Consider the following 22,997-nt stretch of genomic DNA (forward strand, 5'->3'; position numbering starts at 1 on the left):
TATATTTGGGTGTCTGTGCTGATAGGTGTAGCTGAAAATTTACCTTAAGTTTTTAATGTAATATGATTTAATTGTAACATAAAGTATTATCCATTCTTCTTTCTGGCCTAATACCTCATTTCACAGTGTTTTAGAATAGGTATTTGTGCCTGAACCTATTACAGGGAAGTATTAAAATTTTTCTTGGCTGTTATTAAGCAGGTTTTATCACTTGCTTATTTACCATAAGCATAGTATTAAATGTCACTTTGTCTTTTCCAAAACAAAATAAATTATTTAGATTTAGTTTGCATGCAATCTACAAGTCCGAAACAGTTTTACGGCAAACCTAATGTCTACCAATTTAAGATAAGTCAAGTGTTTCAACAAAATGCCCACTAGTTTTGAAATGAAGTGTTTTGCACAAATGATTTCTAAGCTGGTTTTATATTTAGTTTGTGAATTTATAATTCACAGATTTAAAGATTGAATAGCTATAAGAATAGTTGGGACAAAAATCAGACCCCTCCCCTCAATTTTGAATACATACCCATTGTCCCATGCTTGTAGAGCAGATTTATAGTGAATATGATATTGTACTACTGGTATTTTATAATATATTTGTTATTAGAAATCTTAGAAATGAGGAAAAAGAATATTTGTTAAACTAAAAACTGCATAGAATATGCATTAGATTTTTTTTTTTTTTAAAGAACCTATATAAAAATAGTTGGATTTTAGGAATGGTTACTTTATTATATGGTTGTGGTTACCTTAGAGTCCAATTAAGTTGCATTGAAATCCATAAGGTATAAGAATATATAAGGTGTCAATAGACATTTTGTATCTTGGAAACCTAGCCTGGTGAAATATAACAGAGGATTATCTGAACAGACTTCTCCTTTTGTGTAATTAATATAAACTTAGTTTTTAGGTCCATGAATAGTTCCCTATGTTTGTTAGTACTCACAGTTGAACTCTTGTAAAGAAGTAGTCCAGCAGTAAATTCAGATTTATGGTATTTTATATCTAAATTAGAGTTTCTAAATTGAACATTAAACATAACTGTACGTACCTTTGGCTATATATTTGTAGTGTCAACTTTATTTTGTGAAATAATGTTCTGAATTTTTAAACGAACTAATAGGAAGGTAAAATAGAAATGGGAAATCGTTTTTTATTTTTTTCTGAAGAAAAAAATAAGTTCTTTTAAAAATAGGGGAAGGTAAATAATATAAAGGTATTGTGGAAATTGACCATGATTGTAGATTGGTAAATCTAGGAGACAGACCCAATATAAATTGTTTAAAATAACTAAGAAGCTTGATCTATCTGTAACAAAGTTTGCTCTTTGTTTTTATCGCAATCTATGCAAAATATAACTTTTTCTTACATTTTGTGCATCTTTCAAAATATCAGATTTCATACTGAGTGTACTGTATAAGCATTTTTGAAGAGAACCTATGTAGCATAAGTTTTACTTGAGAAACAGTTCTTATTTGAACAATGTTTTGGAATGTTGCAATAGTGGATATGCATATCAGTGACTGTAATTTTATTTAAATATGAATCTGTTGCCAAGATCTGTTATTTAATGCAGGAATATAAAAACACAAATGTATTTTTTTATCAGATAACTTGGATTTTATAGTTGCATTTTTATAGCAGTACATACATTCTGGAAACTTTATATGTAAAATTAGAATTTGTAACCAGTGTGCATAATTTTAAAAACACATAATATACAGCAATAATAATCACAGATACCAGGCATTTATCCTGTTGCATTCAGGTAGGTTTGTACCTAAATATCATTAAAATAAGTAAAATTAAAATCCAAAACTTCATAGGGTTTTTGTTGTTGTTGTTAAAATGTCAAATACCATGATCTGAATTGTCAACATCACAAGATCTAGTAATATATATTGTAAAATAAATTTTAAACAGTACTGGACTTAGTTTGTAACCATTCAATTCCTAGATACAGTATTTGAAAAATTTATTACGTAAGTTAGAAGTAATGAATGACTTTTCTTATTAAAATACATGTTTTATTAAGAATTCTATAGCACCCAGTTTCTGAGAAAAAGAAACTCTAGTAGTAAAAAAAAATGGCATCAGAGTACACTGAGATAGGGAAGTCTTATCGAGGGCTGTGGTTGCGCTAAGCTGTGCTCTCTTCCCACACAAAGAGCAGATTGTGGTTTAACTCTTTCCTTAATGTAGTTTGTGCCCTTAAAGTAACAGAAAACTTAAAAGTTTGGATAGACTGGCTTGTCACTTTAGTAATTGCCTGAAAACCTTGTTTTAATTGTATTATTATTTTCATACCCTGTATTTTTATTCTACTTTGATTAATGTCTGCCCTAAAAAGGAAAGAGACATATATAAAATCAAAATTGAAATAATCATTGCAGGTCTTATAGTACTTCTTGAAAAGTCTTACTATAGGGTATTATTATAAAATCCTGCTATTTTTACTTATGAAAATGCAGGATTCAGTTTAAAGAACACTTCAGTATTCGGTGTGAATATTTTGCATGAACTTTGTTGAGCATTAGTTGATTGTATGAACTGTTTGATAAAACTCTACAGAAATTTTGAATTTCTGTTATGTTCTCAAACTTAAATATAGGATTCTTAAAATTAATGACTTTTGTTTTCCAATTAACTATTTTACTATTAATATATACATTTTGCTTGAAAAGTACAGTTTAATTATAAATTAAATTTATATTAAATTTAGCGTCAATATTATTGTTTAAATTCAATTTGAATTAAATATGGCTAAAAAACAATAGGTCAAATGAATGAGTAACATTTTCTGTCTTTGCCACAATTTTCTTTCAAATCTTATGATAGGTGCCAGAAATAAATTTTCTTTGAAGTAAATTATATACTGCATGTGACAAAGAGGGAATTTGAGGCAAAATACCTTAGTAGTATTACTACTATTATTAGCCCAAGTTTAGTCAATTGCAACAAATAATAAAATATAGAAAATCTGTATGAATAGGTAAATCCTGTAAAAGGAAAAGTTTGCAAGTGCCATATATCTGTCTATTTCAGAAAAAAAAGTTTGCCCATAGTGCAGTATTAATGTCACACTGCCACAGAGTGTGAGATCACAAAGAAAGTAAAGTTTGTTTCAAATTCAAATCCTTTTTTCTTTGTGTACCTAAAATGTTTTTTTGAATGGGATGAAATAATCATTACCTGCTTGCGAACCATCCTTGAGTTAATAGGTAATTAATTCAGTCAAGTTTTGTACCCCACAATTTTTAATTTTTTTTGATAAATTAAGCAGGGAAACATGAGCAGCTGATGAACACTATAAGATACCCTAATTTTATTAGATCTTGTCTTTCCTTTGGCCTTTCTGGCCTTATTTCTTGATTTCTGTGGTTATTCCTACTAGAATAATACTATGATAACTGGAATGTTGGATGATTAATAAGGGATTGAGTTATATTTTCATTGTTCATGATCTTTGTGTTGTCATCAGTCTTTTGATGATGACAAAAGTGGAAACTACATAAAGCAACAATGAACATGTATACCATAATGTTTCTGAATATAGAAGATGAATGATTTGCAATATTAATTTCTACATTTATATTTCTACTTATTTGTCTTAAAATTTGCTGTGCTGTGTTTGTTAAATCATAGCCAAAGCATTCAAAATTCCAAAGCCATTTTGTTTGAATTTAAACTAATATAATTGTATGTCAGTTTGGATCCAAGCCCAAGAAATTGGTGCATTATAAAATATTATTATAATACCGTACTTCCATAAGTTAATTATGGACATGCACTTTTATAATATGTATGTATCTTTTCTAGGAATTGTAAACCTGCTAAAAATGCTTAGGAATGTGATTGTATAAGTAAATCTGATCGCTGAAGTTTTGTTTTTCTGTTTGTTTTTTCTAACAGGATGAATTTCACCCATTCATTGAGGCACTTCTTCCACATGTCCGTGCAATTGCCTATACGTGGTTCAACCTTCAGGCTCGAAAACGCAAGTACTTTAAAAAACATGAAAAGCGAATGTCAAAAGATGAAGAAAGAGCAGTCAAGGATGAGTTACTTAGTGAAAAGCCAGAAATTAAACAGAAGTGGGCATCCAGGCTTCTCGCCAAATTGCGCAAAGATATCCGCCAAGAATATCGAGAGGATTTTGTGCTTACGGTTACTGGGAAGAAGCACCCATGCTGTGTGTTATCCAATCCTGACCAGAAGGGCAAGATTAGGAGAATCGACTGCCTTAGGCAAGCAGACAAAGTCTGGCGCCTGGATCTAGTCATGGTGATCCTTTTTAAAGGTATCCCCCTGGAAAGTACCGATGGAGAACGGCTCATGAAATCCCCCCATTGCACAAATCCAGCACTTTGCGTTCAACCACATCACATAACAGTATCAGTCAAGGAGCTTGATTTGTTTCTGGCATACTATGTGCAGGATCAAGGTAGGGCTCTTAAAAATATATTTTTTATTTATTTAGATATTTGTACACACATGCACATAAATACGCTAAACCACCTTTTTAGTGTGTTTTTTAAAAAGCTGTAAAAGCTGTAAACATTTCATATATATTGATATGTGCTTGGTACTGTATACATGAGATGCAGGAGTATCCAAAATACATATTAACATTTGTTATAAAAGTAGAAAAATACTAGAAATGATTTTGGTGTATGTTACAGAATATATTCATGGCATATACATTGTATTAATATTTTAAAATACATAGCTACTTATTTGCCATTCGGTCTTTATTATGAAAATAGAATTATTAAGTATAAAAAAATGGAAAAAATGGCATGTTATTTTATATATTTATATATTGTTATGCAGTAAATGTAAATATCTGATATAGTCGCCTTATCATTGTTCATAGTGTGGCATTTCTCCAAATTTTGAGGTAAATAACTTCTGCACACACTTTAAACATTGCTTCAATATGGATGTTTTACATGATAATGTAGTGAAAAACTTTTGTAGTTACTCCAAAAGTAGTTAATAAGATTGTATATCTACTGCGATGATTTATTTTCAGTGATTATATTTGATACAATGTAGCATTTGTTATGCTTTTTGTTACATACATTTTTAATTTGAAAGCCTGTAACTATTATGGTATGTCTAAGTTATAATAAATATGTCTAAGTTATAATCACGGAGTATTTGCAAATGGCGGCTTTTAATATAAATTGGTCTGGTCTTAGAAACTTCCAAAAGAAAGATGGTTGGGAATGTTAATACAAATATAAAAAACTAAAATTATTTTTCATATTTCTGGTGAGACTACCAAAAAGACTTGGCGTTTTGTTGATATTTCTTAGTGCTGATTTTGTATAACTCAGTCCAATATTGTCATTGCTAACTTTTAACTTTATTCAGTATACAGTTACTGCATGGTAACTTTATCATGAAAAACAAACATTTACCATAAAAACAGACAGTTCTCTTTTTCAACAATAAGAGCAGTTATAAAATGTAGGCTGGATTCCAGTTTAGATCAAGTGAATACTATTTACGTTCCATTGGTTACAATGTAAGTTTAGCGTGGCTAACTTTCTCAGCTTTGCTGTGATATTCATTTGAAAATTATTGTAATCTAAATCTGCAATCCTTGAATGGGATTGAAGGAGACCCTCATTTAGGATTATATGAATTTAAATACATTGCAAATTAATCTTGTAAGAAAAACAATTGATAGTGAAAATTTCAATCTGATTGTATGAACTATATATTCCCTTCACCTCAAAGAGTATTTAAAAATGTAATTTTAGTAACTGAAACAACTGTTAAATATAGTTAACGTACTGTGTTTACCCCAATATAAGACCCTGTCTTATATTTTTTTGAACTCTAAAATAAGTGCTTGGCCTTATTGCCACGCACCCAAAAGCCCAATTGGGCTTATTAGGGGATGTCTTATTTTGGGAGAAATGTTGGTAGTTATGTTAAACTATATGTGAAACAACCGTACCTGGTCAGGGCCTTTATGATGGAATATTTTACTTGATTGCATATTATCTCCATTAGAAAGTCACCTTTATCTGAAAATAAAATTGGTAAAACATTTTTATATCTGTGCATACGTATTTCTTTGGATGCTATGTTTGCTTGCATTGAGAGGAGGATTCCTGTAAAACACTGATGATATCCGATGATACCAGGGTTTGTGTATGAATTGTCCAATATTTTTTTCAGTTAGTGACAATTGTGGATAAAAAAGTTGGTATCTCTATATCAGGTTACCAACAAAAGGACACAATCACAAGTGATACATATTCAGCTAATAATCTGCTAAAGGCTGTTCTAAAGTTACTGTTTTTGTAGTGAAAATATATTTTCAGCCATTTTTCTTTTATAGAGAAAAAGATTCTAGGTTTGAATTGTTTTTAGGTTTGAAATATTATTTCAAAGGTTTGAAATATTTTTATAGAGAGTTGGTTTTCTAGCTAAGTATATGAATATCTACTTGGTAATGTTTCATTGGTTAACGGGTGGTATGATAAGAAAAATTCATGGGCAGAGAGTTGAAAAAAGGATAAAATTCTTGAATGAATGAAAGAATAGAATAGAGCTATATTGAAACATTGGCAAAAACATGAGGAAGAATAGTTTGAGAGCCAGAAATGGTTGCCAGTGGCACCAAGGTTGGCATTGGACCTTCTTTGTTTAGACTAGAATGCCTGTGATTTGATAGTTGGTATCCGCATTGCAGAGCAGAGTAATGCTACGATATATTGATAATTTCTTGATATAGAAATATACCGTAAGACACTTTTATGATTTGCTGGAGGGTATTTTTTAGTTTTTCCAAATCTGCATTGGAGTAAGAAATATATATATAAGAAAGGAAAGAAGGAAGGGAGAAATACTAACGACTTATGATATTGGCAGTATATAACTCTTTTTCTTTAAAAAGTGCCCTCTCTCAAATTCCTATCCTAAAGTTTCAAAACACAAGAGAATTAAATTCTTATTTGATTGATGTTGATTCCTTTTACTAGCTGGGGGCAGAAAATAGTCTTAAAGTAATTTGTGGTCTACAGGTGTGCAGATGAAGCAAGAAGCCTGTTTTAATAACATTTATTTAAATGTTACATGTTCTAGTTAAATTCATTTCAAAATTAAGAATTTGGATTACAGTATCTTGCTTAACTGAAAAAGGATTATTTATTAATTTCTTTTATTTGTTATAAGCTGTGTTTTCAGCCTATAAAATCAGTTGGTAATTTTTGATTCAATCAGTACAGCTCTTATGCTGTGTTCCGTTTCTACAAGAACCGCCATTTTGTTTGTCAAGTGCCAGCAGAGTGGGGGAGGAAAAGCAGACAATGTGCTTGATGCCAATAATGGTTGCCAGTGGCACCGAGGTTGGCATCAAACCCTCTTTGTCTAGTTTCTGAATGCCTTTGATTCGTTGGTTGGCATCTGCATTGCAGTGGGCACATTGGAAAGTTTTTTGACAATCACTGAATGAAAGCTGTTGTATTTATTTGCTGCAGTAGAACTTCAGATAAAAGAAATCTGTCCTCTAATAGATAACTTTTTTTATTCTATAGCAGCACATTTTTAAAGTTCTTTTTTTATTGAAATGAACTATTTTTGGTGTGTATTTCTTTTCTAAATAATTTAATCCTCCTGGTGTTTGCTGCTCTGGAGTTATAAAGAAATACATGCTTTTATTTTAGGCTGCCTAATGCATCTTGGGATATATTTGTGTCCTTAAAATAATTATGATAACACATAGCACATAGTTATACACATAGCCTGCAGAGTTTCTGAGTCTTATTTATATGTCATGGAATTGCACCATGTTTCTTATTTCAATAAACTTATTAATTTAGCTTTAGCACATTGATTAAAAATATTAGGAGTCTAATACTGCTTGCATTTATCAAGCAAATAGAAATATATTTTGTTTTCCACAGAAAGATACAGTTTATTCCGGTTTGCTTTAGTTTGGGTGCAACTTGGATTTCCAGATTGTAAAACATTAATTATTTTTGTAAGTAAGCTGCATGAGTTAGCACCCAAGGCCAGTGCAAAGAGTAAGGCATTGCTGCTGTTTCCTAGATAGTATTAATATTGCTAACCTCCATTATTCTCTTAATTAATAGGCTAGCAGTTTTACCTAAAAAAAACCCACATGAAAGAAATCAGGCCTACAGAAGTGCTAAAATGTATCATGTCTGTAGAAAAAAAGGGTGGGGGGACAGATCAGGTGCCTGCTAGTTTGATTTTAGAATAAGAGAAAAGAGAATAGTTGATTCTAAAAATAAAGTAAAAGTGTGTGTGTGTGTGTGTGTGTTTGTGTGTGTGTTTGTGTTTGTGTATATGCATGCATGTATGTATGTATGTAGAATTGAACACCCACATGTTCTTTATTGGCATTATATGAAATTCACGTGGCTTTTACCTTTGTAGCTTGCATGTAATTTATACCTAGAAAGTGTATTATCTTGGAAGAATGGTAATACATGTAGTTTATCTTATTAGCATATCTTGGGAGAATCTTTTTAAACGTACACATTTTGCAGCTGTATTGTATTCATTAGGGACATAGATATTAGGCATTGGTTAGTCTTCTCTCCCTCCTGGTATGTATTAATGCAGTAATAGATACTAAGGTAAAGATAATCTATATTTAAAGAAGTTTAAAAAAAGAGAAACTTGAGTTAAGTATTTTCTAAGTTGTTATTTCAAATTATTTTGTGTGTGTTATATATTTTGACTATAGGTCGATTGATGTTAATAAATATAAACAGAATGAGAATTTTATCTGTTAAAACAAATGTTGAAAATAATAATCTGTATATGTCAATTTACCAGTCATAAAGGTTAAGTTAAGGCAGGTTTATTACTTTTAGAAGCAGAATTTAAAACATAATGTGCTACTGCTAACTGAAACAGTTGCAATATTGACTAATTAAACTAAGTTTTAATCGTGTATTGGTCACTTTAGAAGTATTAAAATGATGATTTCGAGAAGATATTTTGCACACAGTGAATGACAATTTAAAAATTATATATTTGAAATAAGCCATGTAGTAATAAAAAACACCCTAGTTTAATTGGTGTGTGTGTGAGTGTAATGTAAAGTGAGATATGAAGTGCATTTCTATGTTTCTAAGGACTTGGGTTTGGATAATAATCATTTGTTCATGCAATTTTCTATATAAAAATAAGTGTAATTATGTCAGTGGTAGCAAGTTTCTGTAGAAATCACTAGTACTGTACTATATTATTTATGAAATAAAGTCAAGTCCAGCAATCTAGAACTATGAGCATAGCCATTGTGGTTTGTAAACCACATTGTAACCTATTGTGAACTCCGCCATGGCTTAATACAGTGCTTGCCAAACTTTTAATTCATTACCCATGCCGAATACAATCTGGATTGATCACCGGGCCAGAGGTTTAGTCTTCTGAGTTTTCGGACTTGTGCTGGATCCAGCCCATCTCTCTACCATGCCTTCCGGTAGGGAGAAATTCCTTGAGGATGGGCTGTAGCACCAGTCTGAAAGGCCAGAAGACTAAATCTCTAATCCCATGACTGACCCAGATTAGATCCTCAACATTATTCTGGGACACAATCAAACATTACCCTCGGATTTGCCTTCATCCGTAAAATATTTTAAAGTCAGTTTAAATGTCCCTCTTGTGATTGGGTAATGGGTTTGTGTATTGTTACCCAGAGGAAAAGTACTTTTACCAAGCTTGGGTAATTTATCCAGGTTTGAGAGGTGCTGGTTTAATACGAGATGTACACCCAGCCATTTAAGATGTTTGCACAAAATGGCTGCTGCCAAACTTGAATGTATCTGATGACTCATTGTTTCCCTTGCATGTAAAAATATTACATTGTATTGATATCACTCTTCAGTATTGTATTTAAAGAATTCAATACAGTGTTACATATTCTAGCATGGTTCATTTTCAGTAGGATTCGGCATACAAAATAAATGTTTTATCTTGAAATTGGTCTTGGAATTTTGTTATTAGATATAAAGCATATCAATAATAATAACAAAGGTATTAATATTTTAAGGATAATATTGTTTCAAACTGGCTGAATATTTAATGTACTATTTCTTGAAAATCTAAAAACATTCTTAATATGTTCCATGGCAAAATAAGCATGATTTTTATCTAGTCCCTTTAATGATTATAATAACTAATTCATGTTCTGCACCAGAAACTTTTAAAAATCCAATCTTTGGAAAACTTTTATTTTATTTAGAAATGTAGAAGGTGAATTAATCAATTGGATCAGAAAGGAGTAAATGGATATGCAACATAGTTTCTCAGCTATTACAATTTCTTGTTTTGCCTAGCGCTGTTTCTGAGGGTCTCTGGATTGTTTGGAATTATAAAATGGAAGAGACCCAGCAGCAAGGCAGATTAGTTGAAAGAATGTTGCAGAACTAGCTTTAGTAAGAAGTAATGCCTTTATGCTCCTATAAATGGATGTCTACAAACAACTCTTATTGCTTCTTAGTTTGTATTTGGATAGGGAGACATGCGTTTAAAGTTTTGAATCAGTTTATTTAGTAAAAAGATGGTGTTTTTAATATTTTGAGATAAAATTAGAAGTGGGTAATAAAATATTTAAAGGAAAGCACTTCAGAATAATTTTTGCTATGTGCTGTTGAACAATTCCCACTATTTAGAAATAAGATCTAATGTATAATTGCTACTTAGGTTAAATGTATGATTGGTAATTTGATCAAAGTTCAGTTTTTGACTCTCTCCTGGACAGGATGTGTCTTTATAATATACCTTTATGACATGAATGTACAGGATTTTGAAAGGACAGCTCTTCTTGGGATACTATATTGATTTTATTTTTGTGAGAAGAATCCAGATGGATGTTTGTTCATCAACAGAGCAGTATTTATAAGCAGAACAATTTTGATCTGTGTCCCTCAATCTGCTATAACAAGTAGTGGGGCCACTCTAGTGTTAGTTTAAGACTCAGGAGGAAGAGAGAAAACTGTTGCATAAGCAAAAGCCAATTCCTGCAACAGTAAATGTCAATAATAGATGGAGAACATTCTTAAATTAGTCTAATTTTATAAAATTTGAATATGTAGAGCTTCAATTAGATGGTTGGTATAATCATGCTTGGTCAATTTCATAGGTTTTTGCAAAGGATGACATAAAATCCAATTACTGGATGTATTTAGCATGTATTCAAGGTAATTTGGTCTTGTGGATATAAGATAAATGCATACAGTATTTGTAATTAAATAATGGTTTTAAAGATGGAACTAACTAGTTGCTGGAATTAATTAATTAATTAAGGGATTAAAAAAGAAAACGTAACAGTTGTTATTTTTGCTATGGGCCTGAGGAAAGCCCATCTTCTAAAACTGCTACTTACTTTTATGAAACATTTCACATATTAGCGTCATGAAGATTTCCTTCTTACTTGACATAGTAGATTCAGAGTATGATTTTTTTCCCATGAGTTACTAGTAGAGGAGAAAGGGATTAAATTATTTTTGCCATCTCTGTTGTGATTAATTATCACACATATCCACCTCTGACTATGTGTGTTTTAAATTTACATATTTAGGTGCAGTTTGACCCTTAGTTTTGGATTTTCACTGATCAGAATAGAATAACAGAGTTGGAAGGGACATTGGAAGTCTTCTAGTCCACCCCCCTGCCTAGGCAGGAAGTCCTATACCACTTCAGACAAATGGTTATCCAACATCTTAAAAACTTCTAGTATTGGAGCATAGACTTCCACTCCCAGAATTCCCCAGTTGGCATGATTTAAGATGGGTGGAGCCATTCCTAGAATTCCCCAGCCAGCTTGCTTTAAGATAGATGGGATTCAACTCCCAGAATTCCTCAGCCAGCCTGCTTTAAGATGGGTGGACTTCAACTTCCAGAATTACCCAGTCGGCATGATTTATGCTATTACTTTCCAGGATCTGAGTTGAGCCTCTGATCCTTTCAAGTAAGGCTATGTGGACAGAGCTGGAGAATTTTCAATTCAATGACTGGTTCTGCCCTGGGGCTTCACACTTGTCCAACTTCTCTACAAAGCTGATGTTGTTGTGGTCTGTCGGCAGCCTGCAGAGCTGGCAGTAGAGTTGGACAGTGAGGAGGCTGGGGAGGAACATGGGCCAGTCCTGGAGTCTGGAGAAGACTCTGTGTCAGAGGCAGAGATAGGACCAGGGCCACCTGGGAGTCCCGTGCTGACTCCAGAGCATCCAGAGGCTGACATCAGTAAGGCAGAGAAACAGGGGGAGCCTGTTCCCAGTGCACACATGCTCAGAGCTGCCAGAAGGCAAGAAGAGTTAAGACAAAAAGGGCGACTCGGGTGTAAGGCTTGGAGATGATTGGCCCCTCCCATAAGACATAAAGGAGGAGCAAAAGGACATGAACCTTTGCAGGAAGCAACTTTGTTAGTTCTGGTCGGTTTAAGCTCCATCTTGACTTTTGTGCTCCATTTGGCCTTGCCAAGATAATTGGCAATTAAGTCTTTGGCAGCGTGGCAAGGAAGATAAAGGTGGGTGATTATCAGCCTTATCCTGAAAGACTGTGGCAGACTTCTTTCAGACTATTTACAAACTTGAAGATAGTTGAAGAGTACTGGGCCTAAAAGAGAGCCTTGGGGTACTCCACTGCATATTTTCCTCCATGTAGATGCAGTTCCATTGAGTTGAGTGTGGTTGGTCAGCCAGTTATGAATCCATCTGGTGATGATACTCTCTAACCCACATTTTTCTACTTTATCTAGTAGTAAGTTATGGTCTACTTTATCAAATAACTTACTGAAATCCAAGTAAATTATATCGATAGTATTCCTGTGGTCCACTAATTTGTTACTTTGCAATAATATTAGTCTGTTTTTGACAAACCCATGTTGGCTTTTGGTTATTACTTTGTTTGTTTCTAGGTGTTTGCTGATTCATTGCTTGATTATCTTTTCCAGAATCTTTCCTGGTATTGAAGTCAGGCCCATAGATCTGTAGGTTCCTGGATCTATTTTTTTTTAAACCTAAATTAAATAATGCATGTGTCCTTTATGGAACTCTATATGTTTCTGGATCATAGCATATTGGCCATGTTGTTTGGGAGTCCAGGCAGGGGGTTTATTGTAGACTCTGAAGGACCATGTGTTGTTGTCTCCCACATTATACTATGGTGGTCCACAGAATAATTCATGAAATAGGATAGATCTTGGCTATTTTGCACAGAAAATGTTGTTTATTACATGAAGTAAAAATATCTATTAAATAGTTAATCATTGTCACATTTTCTGATTTAATAATTTGAGAAATGAAAAATATTGGCTGTGTTTCCAAGGATGAGAACGCACACATTGCATGCTGGCAAATAGGAAGGTGAGTCGTTGCCAATTTTGATTTGCTTGCATATGTATAATTTACACTTGTAAGCATGTTTATCTAAGAAACATAATACAGTGTTCCCTCGATTTTCGTGGGGGATGCGTTCCAAGACCGCCCGCGAAAGTCGAATTTCTGCAAAGTAGAGATGCGGAAGTAAATACACAATTTTTGGCTATGGACAGTATCACAAGCCATCCCTTAACATTTTAAACCCCTAAATTACCACTTCTCATTCTGTTAACAACCATTTATTCACCATTATTACTGGTACTCACCATTGAATAAGACATTTAGTGATCCTGATATTTATAAACATAATTATTTATTAACAATAATTATTTTGTTTGTTATTTATTTGCAAAAATTATTAGTTTGGCGATGATGTACGACATCATCAGGTGGGAAAAACCGTGGTGTAGAAAAAAACTCACGAAGTATTTTTTAATTAATATTTTTGAAAGACCGTGGTATAGGCTATTCGCAAATTTTGAACCCGCAAAAATCGAGGGAACACTGTATAAATTAATTTGAAATCATTGTGAAGAAAGTTCTTGATAGATATTCCAAGGATGTTCTATATCTGTGATTGTGAACCTATGGCATGCATGCCACAGGTGGCACAAGGACCCATATCTGAGGGTAACCAAGGTGTTGTCATTGTCAGCTCCAGCGGGCATGTGCACGCTGGTCAGCTGATTTTCGGCCTTCCGGAGGGTGGGTGGGGGGAGGCCATTTTTTGCTCTCCCCAGGCTTCAAGGAAGTCTCTGGAGCCTGTGTATGGTGAAAAATGGACCCAATGGGCCTACTGGAAGTTCAGAGGCTTTATTGAGGCTTATGCACATGTGTGGGGGGCAGCATGCGCATAGGGGAAGGCATTGTATTATGGGTGTGGGCATGCATGTGCGCCCTTTTGGCACCCGACCAAAAGAATGTTCGTCATCATGTTCTGTTTTTTCGTAGTCTATGAAAGATATTCCAAGGATGTTACATTCTTTCTAAAACAGAGGTCCCCAAACTTGGCAACTTTAAGACTTGTGGACTTCAACTCCCAGAATTCTCCAGCCAGCTTATGCTTATGCTAGCTGGAGAATTCTGGGAGTTGAAGTTCACAAATCTTAAAGCTGCCAAGTTTGGGGACCTCAATTCTAAAGACCTTTGTTAAGTATTCATAGGGCTCAAATTCTACTGGTCTTCACCGCACAAAGTGCTAAATAAAGTGGATTGAATGATTTGGGTTGTTTTACATGATGTCATGAATTCTTGTGCTTCACAGTTCTTAATATTTAGTGGCTATTATTTTAAGTATATCAATTTTATATTTCTTAATTCAGCGTATGGAAGCCTTTCACTATTTAAAATAGTTACCTGCTATTTCTGAATCCAACCTATGATGCTTTGGGAGGAATAATGTACAGTAGACATTCCTTTTGAATATAATGAAGATGGAGCATAAAGAGTTATATGCTTTCTAAAAATAGATATTATACAATCATATGCTTCATATACAATCACATGTGAAGATCAGTTTACCGAATTCTTAACCAAAATTGTACTGTTTGGGAATTCTGGGAATTGAAGTTTATATGTTTAGAAGTCACTAAAGTTGACGAAGACTGCTGTAAACATTTTTAGGAGAAAGTTCCTAATGCATTAACAATATTGTTTACATTAAAGTATATCTCACATAATGAGATTTACACCAGAATAAATTTCTAGAATTGTGCTGCAAATTTAGCATTAAAAAATCCTAATACTGTACCTCTTTGTTTTATATATGGGTACGTATGTTTTATTAACTTAGTGTCCTCAGTGCTTTGAAATTAAAAGATGTGAAAAGTACTCTTGGTAAAGGGAGCTTGCATTTTATTCTGCCGATGTCTGAGGTTTCTAGATGGATTACCTTAAATTTGTTATGCCACGTTAAAAGCCTTGTTTTATGAGGCCAGTCTCAGCTCCTGGCCTCAGTGTCAGGAACCCTGCTATGTGATGCAACATGTCTTGTTAGGTTTAATTGACCAAAGCTGATTTGTTAAAACAATTCATTTGAACAAGTAACTTATGCCCAGGCCAAGTTGCTACCTGAATCTTTTGACCTTGACTTGCTGGGGTCATGAAAAGGCTATGAACTCCTTGACCTTTTTGTTGTATAGAAGTGTCACTGTTTCTTCTGGTTCTTTTATGGAAATAGCTGACAAGCAGGCTTCAGTTTTGACTTTACACCCCAGTGGGCTTCTAGGCAGCCTCTGGAATTACTATGTCTTTTATTTAATGTGGTCTGGCTGCAGACTTAGTTTGCTTTTGTCTGCTGACAATGATGGGGACAAATTGGCAGCCCTTGTTTATATAGAAAGGATAAGGAAAGGATTTCTTGTTTCTAGAAGGCTAATTTTAGCTCTGTGCTCCCCTAAGGCTGCCCCACATTAAAAATGTGCATTTAAAAGAAAAAGCAGTCATTTTGAATTCTTTTTCTGAACTTTTATGACAATCGCACTAAAACTTTTTAGCAGTTCTGGACAAACTCCTTGGAATAGACTTTGAAACCTGTTTTTAACTGTTCTTGGGTTTTTTAAAACATTTAAGCATTTATATTATTCCACTGTTAGTTGGGAAATACTGGGGTGATTTTGTGTTTTCAGTATTGTAATTATATAAGTTCAAACAAAATTAGTGGGCTGCTTATGAATAATATATCTCTTTGCATAAATAACTTGAATAGCCTGTTAATTTGAATATTCTAATGTTGGACTGCATATCGGTTTCTATTATTGGTATGTCGGTAGTTCTCAAATAAAGATTCCATAGGTGATAAATCCTCTTCCTCATTTTAAAAGTCGCTGCTAGCCTACCTGCCATACTAATTCTTAAGACATATTCTTTGTGATTGGGGCATGGTCTATAGATCATTTTTTTCATCAAATTGACAAGTTGTAGAGAGTTCAATGAAAATACTCTGCATAAAATAGAGCAGTGTTTCCCAACCTTAGCAACTTGAAGATATCTGGACTTCAACTCCTAGAATTCCCCAACCAGCATTCGTTGGCTGGGGAATTCTGGGAGTTGAAGTCCAAATATCTTCAAGTGGGCAAGGTTGGGAAACACTGAAATAGAGGATCCATGTGGTAAATGTAGACGTGAGAAAAGTAGATGCTACATGTCAGTCTTATACAAAGCTTGTTAGTGTCAGTGAAAAAGGAAGAACGACTTCTGGAAGGATTAAAATCGCAGCATCTTTTATAAGATTGGTAGTTGGTTTAAAGGCTATCCTCAGTTGTCTACATCAGGAGCGGGTTCCTCCCAGTTTGGATCAGATCGCCCTAACTGCTACCAACCCTCTGGTGATGTCAGGATGATGTCGGTACCAGTCTATGGTGCCACCATCATTTTTTTGGAATTTTTGAATAATTTTTTAGTGTTGGATTTTGTTTCCTCTGCTGATACTTGAAAAAAGGCCCCTGGGTTTAAACTGACTTTTATTTTTTCACCGGAAGTACAGCTGATCCGCTCCTCAGCTGTGTTTTGGGCCGATTCCAGCTACTGAGCATGCTCGGAAGTCAAATTGCACAAGGGAATGTGTGTGTGCATGTTAACAGACTGTGCGTACACGTGCAAAACATTGCGATGCAAACTGGTGACAAAGGTAAGTGGAACCCATCCCTGGTCTACATGTGATCACGTTTGCAGTTCTGCTGGGACCTCCAGCAGATAAATTATGCCAAAAATGTTTTGAAGCAGTTTTGAAGGCTTTCTAAAACAGTGTTTCCCAACGTTGGCAACTTGAAGTCCAAATATCTTCAAGTTGCCAAGGTTGGGAAACACTGTTCTAAAAGATGCAGGTGAATTTATTTGTTAGAGAAATTTATGTATTCAAGTATATTTATGCTAATACACTTTGCAACCCCCCCCCCCCCTTTTTCAATGCTTTATGGAGTCTTACTGCAAGGTCCAGGTGGGGTGGGAGAGTCAATTGCATAGATTGGAAACAAACAAACAAACAATAAATTAGAATAGTGCAATTTTAGTCCATCTCGTCCCCTAGTAGGCTAGGTGCAGTTAAGAAAATGGAACTTTATGTGAGAGTTGTTTCTCACATGAGCAAAGAAAAACAGTATGCTAACAGATTTGCCTGTGACTAAAACAAGAGACAGATGGCAAATAGGCCTTGTGTCTCAAAGGGTGGTGATGGTAGCTGTTGCATAAGATGTGCAAGAGAAAATGACACAGCAAGGTTTGATTTTTGGTTCTGTAAATAAGGCTTACATTTGAAATACAGCAGTTACAAAATTTTTTCATGATTATTATTATTTTTTTTAAAATTAGCATTAAAAAAAGAAATTCTCGTCCAGGTTATTTGGAGAGAATCTTGTCTACTTCCTGGATCAAAGCCATAACCATTGATAGTTTCTTTGCAGGAAGAAGTGAAACAGTGCATCTGTGGAAGCAGCTAGTGGAACCATAGCTCAATTGTTAAAATCTCATAAGGCATAAATTCCTCACATTTTGAATAGATAACTGTTGATGGAAGAATCCATTGATGGATTATGGGCCATCAAGTTGTTTTTGAATGCCAGTGACTATGATTTGTGCATGGCAATCTACCTCTAACATGTTCTTTCAAATCTCCCAATGGTGCACTTATCACCACTGCAACTGAATCATTCACCTTGATGCTGGTCATCCTCTTTTCTTTTCTTCAGTTTTTCCAAATATTGGATCCTTTTCCCACAGAACTGGTTCTTTGCATAAGATGTCCAAAGTAGGATAATATGAGTTTGGTCATTTCTGCTTCAAGTGAGAACTCCATGTTGATGTGTTCAATGATTCATTGATTTGTTCCTTTGGCTAGCCATAGTATTTTCAGCAGTTGTCTTCGATTTCTTCAGGTTCAAAGGGGTCATTTCCTGTTTCTTTAAAGTCCAACTTTTACTTTGGTAGAGTGTCACAGGGAATACTATGGCTTGCATGTTTCTGATCCTTATACAAATTAACACATTATGGCATTTGAATATCTTTTATAGATTCCTTTCATATATATTTGGCATTTAGTTGAATAAATAACGGGACAAATAGGAAAGACCCATGTGCATATTTTAACATACATATAGTCCTTGAGTTACAATGGCAATTGGGAGCCAAGTCTCCATCATTAAGCAACCCAGTCATAAAGTGAGTTTTTCATGTGACCACATCGTTTATCAGTGGGAATATGGGCACTCAGTGTAGCTGTTATTGACTGAATTGCACTACTCATTAGGACCAATCCCAATCCAAGCCATTCTCAGATGATCCACCCTAGTCCCAAGACTTGGCTCTTCCAAGATAAGGTATTATCTCCCTTTAATTCTCCTCACTCCTCTTGGCTGCCATACACCTTGTCTTGCATGACTCTGGGTTGCTTGCTATCCTGCAGTTCAGGGACTTCGTGGTATGCCAGAACTCTGCAAGGAACCCCTGATCTTCAATGTGAAGATGCAGCCTCCAATCCAGCAGGACAAAACCTTAGCCCAGTGCAGCAAAATAGTGTAAAGCTCCAGCTGCAGCTGCTGTAGCCACCCTGTACACTCCCTATGTCAGTGATGGCAAACCTTTTTTCCCTTGGGTGCCAAAAGAGCTTGTGCGCATGCTATTGTGCATGCGCGAGTGTCCATGCCCATAATGCAATGCCCAGGGAGGGCTAAAACAGCTTTCCCAGACCCTCTGGAGGCCGGAAACTTCCTGTTTCCCAACTTCTGGTGGGCCCAGTAGGCTTGTGTTTTCATCCTCACCAGGCTCCAAAGGCCGAGGGAGGGTAAAAACACCCTTCCCATGCTCCCGGAGGCTCTCTGGAAGCCAAAAACGCCCTCCCAGAGCCTCTGTGTGAGCCAAAAATCAGCTGGCCGGCACACACATGCACGTTGGAGCTGACCTAGAGTAACGGCTCATGTGCCAGCAGATATGGCTCTGTGTGCCACCTGTGGCACCTGTGCCATAGGTTCGCCATCACTGGCCTATGCTGTCCTTTGCCTGCTGACTTTTCCCATGCTCTTTCTTCTGACAGGGCGTGCCCAGTTGGCTCTTGGTGAGGCAGCTGTTGGTCATGTGAGGCCTTCTTCCTGAGGTCTTGTGAGGAAACTGCCATGTGCAACCTTGAAAAGAAGCCCTTATGCAATCAGTAGCTAGCCTTGCAAACGGCTGTGCTGTGGGTATACGTGATCAGTAGTAGGAACAAGGAGATGGCAGGGTGCCGTAAACCAAAAGGGCAGAAATGGGGGAAAATAGATTGCTTGGGGAAGTTGAAGCACCCCTGTGGTTATGTGAGTGGGTTGTCAAGTGCCCAGATTTTAATCACAAGACCACAAGGGCGTTGCCATTGCCATAACTTTGGGACCAGACACAAGTGCTATTTGTTTATCGTTGCCATAACATTCATTGAATGGTCTCTGAATGAATGTTCATAACTTGAGGACTATCTGTATAATTAATTACTTCTTATATCCAGTCACATTTATTGCTGTCATCTGTTGGATATACGAGAGCAAAAATTACTTTAACATTACCTCAATCCGAATGCCTTAAGACCTTTCCTTTTTTTAAAAGCTTGAAGACAGAAAATACTAAATATTTACTTGTGCAGGTATTAAATTTAATTAAAACTTTCATTAGCCGGGACAATTAAATTTAAAGAATAAGACTGGCTTAGCTCACAGCGTTGCAGCATGAAAGACACAGAATAACTGCAAAAGCAGATGAGAAAGATAAGAGGAAGGATGAATAAGCACAGGCACTCATTGTTAAACTTACTGTATATAGTAGCTTTTATGACTCACTGGACTGGAAAAAAGTTCAGAGGGAGAAGTGATGTAATTTGTCTTCCAGGAAATCTAACATGGCCCTGCTTCTGTGTCAGTCTCCTGCAGCTTTTCTAATCCTGTATGGAATCCAGCCGATGTTTGCATTAATTGCTAGTGAAAAACTTATGTGGACAGTTGGTGGTTGCTTCAGTTACATGTATTAAACCTGTGCAACTATATTTTCTACAAAGACAATTGTATATTTTATAGAATAATGTCTGAATATTCTCCTTATATAATTTTGTATTCCACCTTTATTTTCCATGAATTAACTCAAGGTGGTGAACATATCCAACACTCCTCTGTCCTCCCATTTTCTCCACAGCAACAACAACCCTATGAAGTGATTTGAGGTATGAGAGAGTGATTGGCACAAGATTACCCAGCTGGCTTTCATGGCTAAGGTGGACTAGAACTCAGGGCAGGGTGAATAAAAAATTGATGATTTTATTTTTTAAAAATTAAAAAAATGGATTTGTTAGGATTTTCCCCCTTATTTGTTTATTTGTTTATTTATTTTTATTTTATTTTATTTTATTTTATTTTATTTTATTTTATTTATTTTATTTATTTATTTATTTTATTTTATTTTATTTTATTTTATTATTTTATTATTTTATTTTATTTTATTTTATTGATTTGTTATCAAATTTATTTTAATAAAATGCTTTTGGAGTAAAAATTTACCCAAAGGTAGTTTTCTATTTAAGATACATTAATAATATAGTTTATTCAGCATGAAATGGAACTTAATTATGTAGCATGAGGCTGTATATTCTGCAGTATTTATAGTTTTGGTAAACTCATTCAACGGATCCAAGCTCTACAAGCCTAATAGGAAATCTTCATTTTGTTTGCAAATAATATTATTAAAGATTATAACTACCAGCAAGGATGAGCCCTTACATTTAAGTCCTTGAGTCCTTCGGGATTGGGCAACATAAAAATTGAAATAAATAGCTCGATAGACAGACAGACAGACAGACAGACAGACAGACAGCACAGCACCTGTCATTTCAGATCCATCATGGTAGTGGCTATTAGCAGGCATCCACTCCCCTGCTGCCTGTCATATCCCTCACCTTGTGCCTCTGCTGCATCCCCAGCCATCCCATTAAAGTGAATGGGACTGTGGGTGAATCAATAGCGGGTCAAAGGAGGAGTGGCTGCGGGCCAGAGATGGTGGTTGCTCTTTAAAAATTATGACTTAAATTGAGTTGATTTAAATCAAGCCTTTTTACTGGTGATTTAAATTGTGATTTAAATCGATTTAATTTAAACCAAATCCACCCTGACTCAGGGCCTCCTACATTCTAGCCTGCTGCCTTAATTACTAGTCAAACTAGAATGCTAACTATGTAATGTTATGGTATAGAACAATAGTAGGTAGCTTTAAGCCATATGTTTGTGTTAGTGTGAAAGATGGAATAAGTGAGAAACTTTCAGAACAGCTCAAAAACGCAGATCTACATGCACACAACACATGGCAGATTCCTCTCGGTTCGCACCAGTTCTAAAGAACTGTTAGCATACTGCTGGTGATGTCATGGAGCTGGTTCTGTCAGTCCTGGTCTGTGAACATGGCCATCTTTTTTGGGGGGGGGATTTTTTGGGGGGAGGAGAATTATTTTTGGTTTTAGAATTTTTTGTTGATTTTATTTCTTCCGTGCATGCATAGAAGCAGAGTTTTTGGCACTGTGCATGTGTCGCCATCTTGTTTTTGTTTTTTTGGGTGGGAGGATTTATTTGGTAAATTTTTGGCACTGCACTTGCATGCGCGTTGAGGCATGGCCACACAGCGCAGGAGGAAGTGAACCAGTGGTGAGGTAAGTTAGAACCCACCCCTGACTTGAATGATATCTTTGAAGATTCTACAAGTTATAATTCTTCATATGAAAGGTAGTTCCATGTAAACTGGATCATGTTCCAGCATTTGTAAAAAGTCCTAAGATGTGTAGCAAAAATGCCATGTTACGATTGGCCAAGATTTTGACTTTTAAAAGTTGTGAAAAAACATGGAACTGTAGTGCTTGGAATCCATCTCATAGAAGGTCTACCTCAATTCTTCTGGAACTGGAATTTATATAAAGAGAGCTAGATTTTGAATTGGGTGGGATATGCATGGATTTATAAATGGAATTTTTAATTCAGAAAGTGAAAACTAAACAGTTTTTCAGTGAAAATTCATTCTATTTCATGTTTTCTTAAAGCATAACAGCAATACAGTGTATCTGGTCCAGTGCAGCAAGTAGTATTCAGAGCTCTATATTGGAGAAGTCAAGTGGCCTTTAGATAAGAAGATTGTTCAGTACAGGAGAAACAACCCCGCAGGACCAGAATCAGCAGTATAAACTTCATTTAAAAGAAAAAAATATGTTCTTTTGAGGAGAATAATGTTCACATTTTGGACATAGAAGATAGATGGTTTGAGAGAGGTGTGGAGGAATTCATTTATGTCAAAGTGAAAAATCATTCCTACAATACAGGTGGAGGCCTCGGACACATAAATTATCTTTCCCCGATTTTTTATGCTACACTCTTTCAGTCTCAGGAATATTAAGACCCCTTCACAGGTTCAACAAGGAGGCCACACTTAATGAACCCTAACAATTTTAGGAATTGATAGAATCTTTGCCTCCTTAGATTCCCTCTAACTGACTTACTCAAACTGAAGAAATGTTTCGAACCAACAAAATTAAGTCCAGTTCCCATAAGTCAACTTCCGGACAATAATAGTTATTAATCTGCATTTGCTTCCACATGTCTGCATTTCTGGATTAACAAGAATAAATAACAGTAGAGT

At 35.1% G+C, this 22,997-nt stretch overlaps 1 protein-coding gene across 13 annotated transcripts in view; it reads left to right on the forward strand.

Annotated features, from left to right (window-relative positions):
* Positions 1-22,997, forward strand: part of NFIB (nuclear factor I B) — a 255,588-nt gene that overhangs the window by 13,522 nt on the left and 219,069 nt on the right. For all 13 annotated transcript variants that reach the window (XM_070742552.1, XM_070742557.1, XM_070742563.1 and 10 more), the window contains exon 2: positions 3,916-4,447. In XM_070742552.1, the coding sequence (XP_070598653.1) occupies positions 3,916-4,447 (532 nt within the window). The remainder of the gene's footprint in view (positions 1-3,915; positions 4,448-22,997) is intronic.

This window comes from Erythrolamprus reginae, chromosome 2 (genome assembly GCF_031021105.1).
Source record: "Erythrolamprus reginae isolate rEryReg1 chromosome 2, rEryReg1.hap1, whole genome shotgun sequence".
In the NCBI taxonomy this organism is placed as follows: Eukaryota; Metazoa; Chordata; class Lepidosauria; order Squamata; family Dipsadidae; genus Erythrolamprus; species Erythrolamprus reginae.